This window comes from Chinchilla lanigera, unplaced genomic scaffold (genome assembly GCF_000276665.1).
Source record: "Chinchilla lanigera isolate Chin_1 unplaced genomic scaffold, ChiLan1.0 scaffold00154, whole genome shotgun sequence".
Lineage (NCBI taxonomy): Eukaryota > Metazoa > Chordata > Mammalia > Rodentia > Chinchillidae > Chinchilla > Chinchilla lanigera.
Genome location: NW_004955555.1, coordinates 1,344,202 through 1,354,173, shown reverse-complemented (window position 1 = coordinate 1,354,173; position 9,972 = coordinate 1,344,202). Strand labels below are relative to the sequence as shown.

The following is a 9,972-nucleotide window of genomic DNA, read 5'->3' as shown; positions in this document are numbered from 1 at the left end:
AAAGGGGCACAAAGACCCATGTACCCTTCACCCCGGTTTCAGCAACGACCAACTCAAGGCTGGTCCTGTAATCCCACTCAAATCCAGGGATGCTCTTATAATCAGGGAAAGCCTCTCACATTGACATCTGTTCCAAGCAAGGAATCATGAGCACAAGGGCAGTTATTCACAGATCAGAGGGAAAACCTTTTCAGGCAAAGGGAACCAAAGGCCTGAGTGGTAAAGAGATGGGAGTGTTTGAGGTGAAGTGGAGCTAGCCGAGTGGATACAAAGGAGGGTGGGAGAGGTCAGAAAGGGAAGCAAAGCCCGACCTCGTGATAGCCCCGGAGGCTCTAAGGAGTTTGGAAAGGTATAATGGGACTCCATTCATTGAAGAGTTTTAAGTTGCCACTTGACAAAGTCAGTTCTTCCTGGAAGACTGGAATATTTCAATAGCTCCCTCTATTTAGCACAAAGCCTGATCTCTTTAAAATTACCTGTAAGAGCCTTTCCTTTGTTCATTCAGTTGTGTGCCAGGCACACTAAGTTGCTTCCACTTCTGCGATCAGACCATGCACTTTTTTGCTTCTGGGCATTTGTCCTTGCAGTTCCGTTTGCCAGAAAGACTCCATTCTAATCGGCTCCTGTTCATACTTGGTTTAAAAATCACCATTTGTCAGGCTGGGGTAGGTGCTTCTTCTGGCACCCACAACTTTCTATGCATTTCAGGTCTGACCCTAGTAGGTAGCAGTCTAATTAGCTGTGGATCGTCTTCTTTTGCCTGGAGTGCCACATTACTGCGGAAACTGTAGTACTTGACAGCCTAGAGCCTGACACATAAGAGATCAATAAACTTATCCTGGTTGGGAGAGGTGTGAGGGTTGCGATGGGTCCTGGTCCTTGGGCTCTGTCTGGGTATGCAAAGTGATTCTCCCAAGTAAGCAAGCCTAGGTTACCTACTTTGCACTAGTCTGCAGGGCCTGCACGCATGCGTCATGTCAGGCGGGACCCCCCCCCTCCGTTTATGCTAATCACTGCGCTCCAGGATTCAGCCTCTGCCGGGAATATGCAAATCACTTGCTTCAGTGCGGGAGGCCTTTCATTGTCCCGCGCTAGGATTATGCAAATGAATAGGCCTCCAGTCCAAGATCCAGGCCGACTCGTCGCCCTCCACCCGCAGAGCATCCCATTTTTATGAGGCTCGCGGCTGTACGCACGCACGCGCGCGCAAGCTCCGCAGCTTCCCGAGGCTTCAGGCTGTGGACTGTACCAAGTAAACCCGGGCAGCATCGGACAGAGCGCAGCAGCCCCTCTGTGGGTTCCTTTGGCAACCCGTCTCGGATAGCCCCTTTTCCCGCAGAACAACAGGAACGGTCCGTCTGGCCGCGCAAGCGCCCTCGGCTCCTCACGCCCCTTGCTCTCCCTCCTAGCCTACTTGCAACGCAGGCGCAGAGCCCGGGCGTGCAGCCGCCACCGCCGAGCCAGAGCTGCGGCCGCCAGCGCCGGTGAGTGTCCGGGTTCGGGGTGCGCGGGGCATTCTGGGAAGCGGGCACTACGGCCCCGCTGCATGATGGGAGTGGCGGCCGCCGTCACCGTGGAGAGGGTAGCGGGCTCGGCCTTCACAACCAGGGGAGAGACTCAGACTTCCCTCTCTCCCACACGCGGCTCCATGCTCTTCTGGGGCATACTGGGAAAGCCGTGCAGTCCCCTACAGCATTATGGGAGTCGTTATATATGCCTTCTGGGAAGGGTTAGCCTAGTCCTTTTGGGGGCCTCGCCCCTTTTGTCACACACCTGGAAGCTTGGGGCGCTTCTGTGCAGGGAGTTTAGGAATATGGTCTTTATAGGCCCGAGGCATCCTGGGAAGAACTGCCGCAGGGCATTGTGGGACTGGGCCTTATTGTCTTGTGCAAGATTTTACACTGGCCTGTTTGCCTTAGCATTGTGAGAATAGTGCCTGTTGTCGTCACACGGGCTATCTTGAGAGTTAGTTGCTATTTATTTGTTTTATCATAGCGAGAGAGCTGCATTTGTAGCGCTCTAAGATCGTGGGAGCCACTGTGGCCACCACAGACTTATGTACAAAGGATGCCTCCACCTGGTATCTGAAATACTCTGGTCCTTGTGTGGTGTGGGCTTGGGGAAGGCATGGGCGGGACAGATGGGCATTGTCTCCAGGTGACCTCATGGGAAATTCCCATTGCCCTTGGCCTATCATTACCAGATAGGATAAAAAATGCCTAGTTAAATGTGAATTTCAGGTAAATCTTTTACAAAAGTCCTAAAATGTATATAAAAAAAAAAAAAATAGAAAAGTAAGTCCCAAAGGTTGCGTGGAACATACGTATATTATTTATTTTTCTTAACCCTTGTGGGCTTCTTTGTTTTACGGGTTTTTTTTTTTTTTTTGAGACAGGGTCTCCATATGCAGTTCAGGCTGGCCACAAACTGTTGGTGATCTTCCTGCCTCAGCCTCCCCAGTACTAGGATGACAGGCATGCCTCACTGCACCTAGTTTATGTATTTCTTGTTTATCTGAAATTAAAATTTAACCGGGAGTCCTGTTTTTATTTGCTAAATCTGACAGTCTTAGCCAGGGATAAGGTAGAATTCCCAAATTAGATGAGGCCATACAAGTAAGAGAGTATTATCAGAACTCTTTTTTGTCAGTTTCAATTATTCTGTCCTTTAAAGCCCAGATCCGGGTGTCTTCTTTAAGAAGGTGCCCTGCCAATGATGCCAGCTCTGTCATACTCTAGCCTCTCTTTTTTCTTTTAAGTCCCCAGTACTGCACTTGACCTGTGGGCCTTAAAGAGATCTTGTGTTTTCTGCTGTTGTAGTCGCAGTGCCCATCGCAGGCCTTGGCATATAAGAGGTGCAGCTGAGGCTGGTAGCCCCTTCACTGCTGTCTACCATGAGGGAGTGCAGTGGGGAGCCAGAAAGGGAGGGGGAAGCGTGTGTATGCCTCTAAGGGTCTACTGGGGAGGAGAGAGGGTGAGGAATCAGAAGGCTTCCTGGGAGAGGCAGAGGGACTCTCTGGGCTCGGAAGTACTATAGACATCCTTATTGCTTTGAAGAGTGAAAACACGTTCTCTAGGAAGGCAAGGAAGAGAGAGGACATGCCAACCAGCAACAGCAGGGTGTACTAAGATCCTCAGAATTCGAAAGGCCAAAGCTGGGCGTGGTGGTACACGCCAGTAATCCCAGCACTCAGGAGGCTGAGGCAGGAGGATCGTTGCAAGTTCCAGGCCAGCCTGGGCTACAAAGTGAGCTCAAGGCCAGCCTGAACTGCATAACGAGACCCTGTCTCAAAAAAAAAAACCAAAAAACCAAAAAAAAAGAATTCAAAAAGGCCAGGTGTGCATGAGGAGAGACAAGAAGTCTGGCATGGTTGGAGTTTATAGGCAGGTGGGGAGGGAGTAGTAACAGCCACTGTCTTGGAGTCCCTGCCACATACCAGCAGTCTATATTCAATCTTTAAAACATCTTCTGAGCTGAGAGATCATTTTAGGAGGGTAGGATGACATGGCTTCAACCACCTACCAGATGGTTTAACCTTGGGCTATCTAGGTATCTTCTCTGCGCCTCTGCTTCCTCATCTGTATAAAGGATGCGCTGTCCCTGTAACGGCTCTGAGGAGTTCATGAATCAAGGCCTGGAAGCCCCTTTCCTACAGAGAAGGAAACAGGCTGGAGAGGTTATGTCCTTTGCTTAAAGCTGCACAGCTAAAGGATTTAAGATTTAAGACTCAAGCCCAGACACTGCATTGTCAGTTGAAACAACTAAGGCTGATGTTTGTGAACTAGCACAGCCATATCAATTGTTTCAATATTTAAAATGTTTCTAGGCCAGTTGGTATATCACTGCCACACCAAGTGTTCCATACCCCTAACTCACACTGAATCTTCTAGTCCCAGATTTCCTAACAACCCAGCACCTAAAGGGGTGATGCCTGGCATAGGTGTCCTGTTCCATTTTTGGTTCATTTTTGTTGGTTTTTGAGACAGGGTCTTGCTATGTAGCTCAGGCTGGCCTTGAATTCACTATATAGCCCAGGCTGGCCTTGAACTCATGGCAGTCCTCCTGCCTCAGCCTCCTGAGCGCTGGGATTATAGTTGTGTACCACTAGACCTGGCTATCTACTCTTGGTTCTGATTGGTACCTGTGCCGGTACTTCCTGTTAAATATTTGGAGTATTTGGCTGGGCATGGTGCCCAGTACATGCCTATAATCCCAGCACTCAGGAGGCTGAGCCAGGAGGACTGCCATGAATTTGAGGCCAGCCTGAGCTACATACCGAGATCCTGCCTCAAAAACTCTAAATAGGGCTGGGGATTTAGGTCAGCAGCAAAGCGCCTGCCTGGCAAGCGCAAGGTCGTGAGTTCAATTCCTGGTACCGGAGATAAAACAAAAAAAACAAAACAAAAAAAAAAATTGTTTAGGGCTGGGGATTTAGCTCAGCGGCAAAAGCGCCTGCCTGGCAAGCACAAGGTCGTGAGTTCGGTTCCCGGTACCAGAGAAAAAAACCAAAACCAAAAAAAAAACTCTAAATAAATAGCTGGGCACGTGGCACATGCCTTCAATCCCAGCTCTTGAGTTTGAGGCTAGCCTGGCTACATAGACCTTGTTTCAAAAAACAAACAAACCTACATGAATGAATGAAGGAACGAAATAACACCTCTTCTTACTTCACTGAATGTGAACCACAAAGTAATCTTATTGCCTAGATGAGGAAACTAAGGCATACAGTTCAGGCTCTGTAGGTTATCTGAGATGGGCTGGGGTCATTAGCGCTGACACACAGCTATGCTTGGAATGCAGATGAGTGCTTTATAAAAATTTATTGAGTCACCACAGGCCTTTCCTCTCTCCCCTGTCCAGCATCCTTCTCTACCTGCCAACATCCTGTGTTAGAAGAGCTTGCTACTGGAGGTGTGACTGTGGAGAGCTGGCCAGGGAGGGACGCTGCCCAGCTGTTGCTCTACTCCTGTCTCCTGTCCCCTCCCCTGGCCATGACAGAGACTCGTGAGCCAGCTGAGACTGGAGGTTACGCCAGTTTGGAAGAAGATGATGAAGACCTTTCTCCAGGTGAGATGGCCTTGGAGGTTGTGTTGTCAGCTTGACAGTCATCACGGCTTGGGGTTTGGGCTGCACTGGGAAATCTTGACGGGGAGTGGATCCTTGTCTTGCTGTGAGTTCTGCTCTCACTGGAACTCCTTGAGGGGCTAGGAGATTTCTTCCAACTGAAACTCCTAGGGGTTGTAGATGGGTTGGGATCTCTCGCCTTGCTGCGAGTTCTAGATTGGCCACGGCCTCTCTCCCTGCTGGGGGTTCTAGATCGGCTGTGGTCGCTCTCTGTGCTGGAGGTTCTAGATTGACTGTGACCTTTCTTGCCAGAGGTTCCAAATCGGGTATAGCCTCTCTGCTTTTTAGGTGTTCTAGACTGTCCAAATTGGCTGCAATCTTGCTCCTTATTGGGGATTCTGGATTGGCTATTATCTCTTTCCTTGCTGGGGGTTCTAGATCTGTTTTGATTGCTCTCTTTGTTGGGGATGCTAGATTGGCTGTGACCTTTCTCCTTGCTAGAGGTTCCCGATTGGCTATGTTGGCTCTCCTTGCTGGGGGTTCTAGATGGTCTTGTATGATCTCTCTCCTTGCTGGGGATTCTAGATGCTCTTGTATTGTCCGTCTCCTTGCTGAGGATTCTAGATTTTCTTGTGTAATCTCTCTCCTTACTGGGTGTTCTAGATCTGCTATGATCTTCTTCTTTGTCGGGGACTCTAGATCGCCTGTGATCTTTATCCTTGCTAGCAGTGCTAGATCGGTTGTGATCACTTTCTTTGCTGGCACTTCTAGAATGGCCATAGCTTCTTTCTTCACTGGGGGTTCTAGACCAGGTGTGACTTCTTTCCCTTCTAGAGCTTCTAGATTGGCTTCTCATCTGGCTAGGAGTTCCCTTCCGGGTACGACTTCTTGCTCTAGTGTGACTTCTTTTCCAGCTGTGGGTTCTGGCCTTGCTGTGGGTCCTCTTCCAACTGTGACTTCTTGCCTTTCTGGGGCTTGTAGACCCACTGTGACTTCGGGTTCTGCTGGGGGTGCTAGATGGGCTGTGACTTCGAGTACTGTTGGGGGTGATAGACCGGCTGTGACTTGGGGTCCTGTTGGGGGTGCTGGCCTGGCTATAACCCTTGGCCCTGTTGGACACCCCAGTTGGACTGTAACTCCGCTCCCATGTGGGGGCCGTCACCTGACTGTAACTGTTCACTTTCCTCAGCGACGGTGGAGACTGGGTGTGAACTTTCTCCTCAAAGGCTCCTCTAGTTGGGCTATAACTCTTTGCCCTACTAGGGGTTACGGTCAGCTTGGAACTGCTCCCGGTGCCTGGTGCTCCTGGTGGGCTGCCGCTCTCTTCCCTGCCCACGGTTCTGGGCTGGCTGCTGTCATCCCTTTCCCCGGTGTTGGTTCCAGACTGGCTGTGACCTTTGCCCTCGCTCTGTTTCGACTGGGAAGCGGTTCTCACCTTTTTGGCCATGCCTGGCTTGGCCTCATGCGTTCTTACGCTTCGGGGTGTGCTGGCCCTGCTGGGTGGCCCCCGGGAACCATGGTGTCGTCTTCTGCCTGGAGTTCGGCCCCGACTGTGCGCACCTCTGTGCTGGTGGCGTTTTGCGCCACGGGCCTTGCTGGCTTCACTGGCCCTGGTGTCAGTGCTGGCCCTGGTGTCAGTGCTCACCTTGCTGGGCGTTCTCACTTTGCTCCGCGCTTGGGACTTGCTGCTGGAACGGTTAGAAGGGGCTGTCTTTGTACCTGTTGATTTGGTGGACTTGGAACTGCTCGGGCTGATGACTGAGTTGGGGGACATCGATGACTTGGGGGGCACTGAGGAGCTGTTGGGGATTGCTGGTTTGGTGGTCTTCAGGGAGGCAGGAGGCGTGGGAGCCTTGGCGGGCATGGAGGGTGCGGTGGAAGCCGGAGCCTGGCTGCGCTTCGTGGATCTCTTAGGTGGAGAAGACATGGTGGACGCAAAAGGGCTTGTGGCCCTGGAAGTCATGGTGGCTGGCGAGACCTGGTAGCCGCAGACAGTGACCTGACTGCCTGTTCCAGACCAGTTGCATGAAGTCATAGTGGGCACTGAAGGCCCTGGAGGGGGGCTAGTGTGAAGTCAGAGGTGGGAGGAGGGGGGAAGGGCCCCACCCGAGGCCAGAGGTGTTGCCTCTTTTTCCTGGTCATTCAGCAAATGTGCCCCAAGGCTGACTCGTCTGAGCATTTCCAGGGGTGTGGAGATGGGACAGACCAAGGCCCTGCCAGGAGGAGTCTTCCAGACTTAGACGGTCACCATTCAGGACTGTGAGGGTGTAATGGGGTTCAGGGGTAGGGGGAGTCCAGAGGAGAGAGACACCAACCATTTAGTGGGGAGGTCAGGGAGGACTTTGCAGGGGAGGGGAGATGCGAGCTGGTCCTTGAGGAGGGCAGGAGTTGCCTGTAGGGCAGGACAAGGTCCGCAGGGGAGCAGCAGAGGGAACTGCCTGGAGGAGGAGGCCAGAGGCTGGGCCCCCTACCGTGGCAGCTGAAGAAGCCCGTGTGCCCTCTGTGACCATGGCTCTGTGTGGACAACCCCCAGCCTGGCTGTGGGTGTCACCCCTTCCTATACATTGACTGAAGTTTCCCTTTACGTGCGGTGCTTGGGATGAAACCCAAGGCCTTTGCGCTGAAGCTTCATGCCCAGCGTTTTTGTTTTTTTATTGTGAAATAGGAACTTGCTAAGTTACTAAATTGCCTCAGCTCTACTCAGACTTCTGATCCTCTTGCTTTAGAATGCTGGGATTACAGATGTGTACCACCAAGCCCGGTGTCCCCTTTTTCTTGAGCTTGTCCTAGCCATGTCCTCCATACTCATGAAATCATAGTTATGTATCTGTACTTACAAATAAAAAATTTTAAATCACTTTACATATGTGCCCACATATTTTAAAATAATTTTTTTTTTTTTTTTTTGGTCTTTTTGAGACAGTCTCATTATGCAGTTCAGGCTGGCCTTAAACTCACTATGTAGCCTAGGCTGGCCTCAAACTTGGAGCAATCCTCCTGCCTCAACCTCCCAAATGCTAGAATTACAGGCATGCATTACCATGCCTGGCAAAAATACATATTTATGAATCCATGTGTTAGTTTGCATAACTACCTGTTAAAATGTTTGTTTCTCTGAAATGATCTGGTGTCAGCTACTACCAGATAGCTCTTCGTGTTAGAGCTATATAACTAAAGGCAAATGCGTCGTCTTTTTTTTTTTTTTTTTTGAGACAGGGTCTTGCTTTGTAGTGCAGGCTGGCCTTAAACTTACTATGTAGCCCAGGTTGGCCTTGAACTCACAGTAATCCTCCTGCCTCAGCCTCCCGGAGTGCTGGGATGGCAGGCCCAGGCATTCACCACCACGCCCAGCTGAATGAGTTGTCTTAACTGCTCCCAATCTTCGTTTCCACATTGGTCAGGGAAGATGACAATAGTACCTCCCTCCAAGGGTTGTAGGGATTAAGTATGTTAATGTAGGGATTGTAGGGTTAATGTAGGGTTGTAGGGATTAAGTATGTCTTTAAGGACAGGGCTTTTCAAGCAACAGTGGATACTGTCATTATGTGCAAGCCCCACCCGCTACCCGACTGCAGTGCTTACTGGACACATGGATTCAGCACATCTGTTGTGTGCCAGACCAGGTCTGGGCCTGAGAACTCGTCTGTGGGGAAGGAAGGCTGTGGGCCGTGCTCTCCGCACTGGAGAGACTCAGTGGGGCTCAGGGAGGGGACAGCTAGCCAGAGCCTCTGTCCTCTGATGCCACTCTCTCCTGAAATCTGTCCCAGCAGGCCCCGAGCATTCCTCTGACTCCGAATATACTCTCTCAGAGCCGGATTCTGAAGAGGAAGAAGATGAGGAGGAGGAGGAGGAAGAGACCACTGATGATCCTGAATATGACCCGGGCTACAAGGTGAAGCAGCGCCTTGGTGGGGGCCGGGGTGGCCCGTCCCGCCGGGCCCCCCGTGCGGCCCAGCCCCCAGGCCCCACGGCTCAGCCCTGCCAGCTCTGTGGCCGGTCCCCGCTTGGGGAGGCCCCACCAGGCACCCCACCTTGCCGGCTTTGCTGCCCTGCTGCAGCCCCCCAGGAAGCACCAGCCCCTGAAGGCAGAGCCCTTGGCGAGGAAGAGGAAGAGCCCCCTCGGGCTGGGGAGGGCCGACCAGCTGGCCGAGGGGAGGAGGAGGAGGAAGAGGAGGAGGGCACCTACCACTGTACCGAGTGTGAGGATTCCTTCGACAACCTTGGGGAGCTGCATGGCCACTTCATGCTGCATGCCCGGGGTGAGGTGTAGGCAAAGCCCCCGGCCAGGGAGCATGGCAGATGGGGTGGGGTGGGAGGAGGGCACTGAGGAAGTTGGAGTGGTCACCGCGGTCATGGGGCTGGGGCACCACGGTCTGTGTTGTTTTAGTGTTAGATGTGTGAAGGCCAGAATAAAAGCCGCATTCTGTGAGTGTTGGTCCAGTGTGTGTTTGGGGTGTGTATGTGTGCGCACGCACACGTGTATGTGTGTGATCAGCACGGTGCCCCAGGCCTTTTATCCCACTGTCCCCTGGGCTCCTCCTTGGCTCCTCAGGATCTCTCTCTGTCATATCACCTGAGCCCTTGCGCAAAGAGGACTTCAGTTGCAATCATACTGGGCTTCCTGGGTGTCTGGGGCTAGGCCAAGGGCCTCAAGTACATGGACTCAGGAATGATGCATCTAGGATCTTAGAAAAGCAGAACCTTAACAGTAATTACCGCCAGGCATGGTGGCACATGCCTGTAATCCCAGCACTTGGGAGGCTGAGACAGGAGGATCGCCATGAGTTTGAGGCCATCCTTGACTACATAATGAGTTCAAGGCCACCCTGAACAACACAGTGAGACCCTGTCTCAAAAAAAAAAAAAAAAAAAGTAATTACAGGGCCGAGGATATAGCTCAGTGGCACA

The 9,972-nt window shown here is 51.8% G+C and overlaps 2 protein-coding genes across 2 annotated transcripts; one reads left to right on the top strand and one right to left on the bottom strand.

Moving 5' to 3' along the window:
• Positions 1–4,803: 4,803 nt before the first annotated feature.
• Positions 4,804–7,114, bottom strand: Srrm5 (serine/arginine repetitive matrix 5). The gene has a single exon (XM_005412528.2). It carries the CDS (start codon positions 7,097–7,099, stop codon positions 5,027–5,029), a length of 2,073 nt encoding a protein of 690 aa, XP_005412585.2. The 5' UTR covers positions 7,100–7,114; the 3' UTR covers positions 4,804–5,026.
• Znf428 (zinc finger protein 428) lies at positions 4,974–9,493 on the top strand. The gene is made up of 2 exons (XM_013508781.1): positions 4,974–5,067; positions 8,835–9,493. The coding sequence occupies exons 1-2, from the start codon at positions 4,992–4,994 to the stop codon at positions 9,332–9,334; spliced, it is 576 nt and encodes a 191-aa protein (XP_013364235.1). The 5' UTR covers positions 4,974–4,991; the 3' UTR covers positions 9,335–9,493.
• Positions 9,494–9,972: the final 479 nt, after the last annotated feature.

Bases quoted from the DNA above. Each gene is read 5' to 3' on its own strand.
- Znf428 (XM_013508781.1), top strand. From the start codon at position 4,992: ATGACAGAGACTCGTGAGCCAGCTGAGACTGGAGGTTACGCCAGTTTG. The intron at 5,068-8,834 runs GTGAGATGGCCT...CTGTCCCAGCAG, and splicing joins TGATGAAGACCTTTCTCCAG to GCCCCGAGCATTCCTCTGAC.
- Srrm5 (XM_005412528.2), bottom strand. From the start codon at position 7,099: ATGACTTCATGCAACTGGTCTGGAACAGGCAGTCAGGTCACTGTCTGC.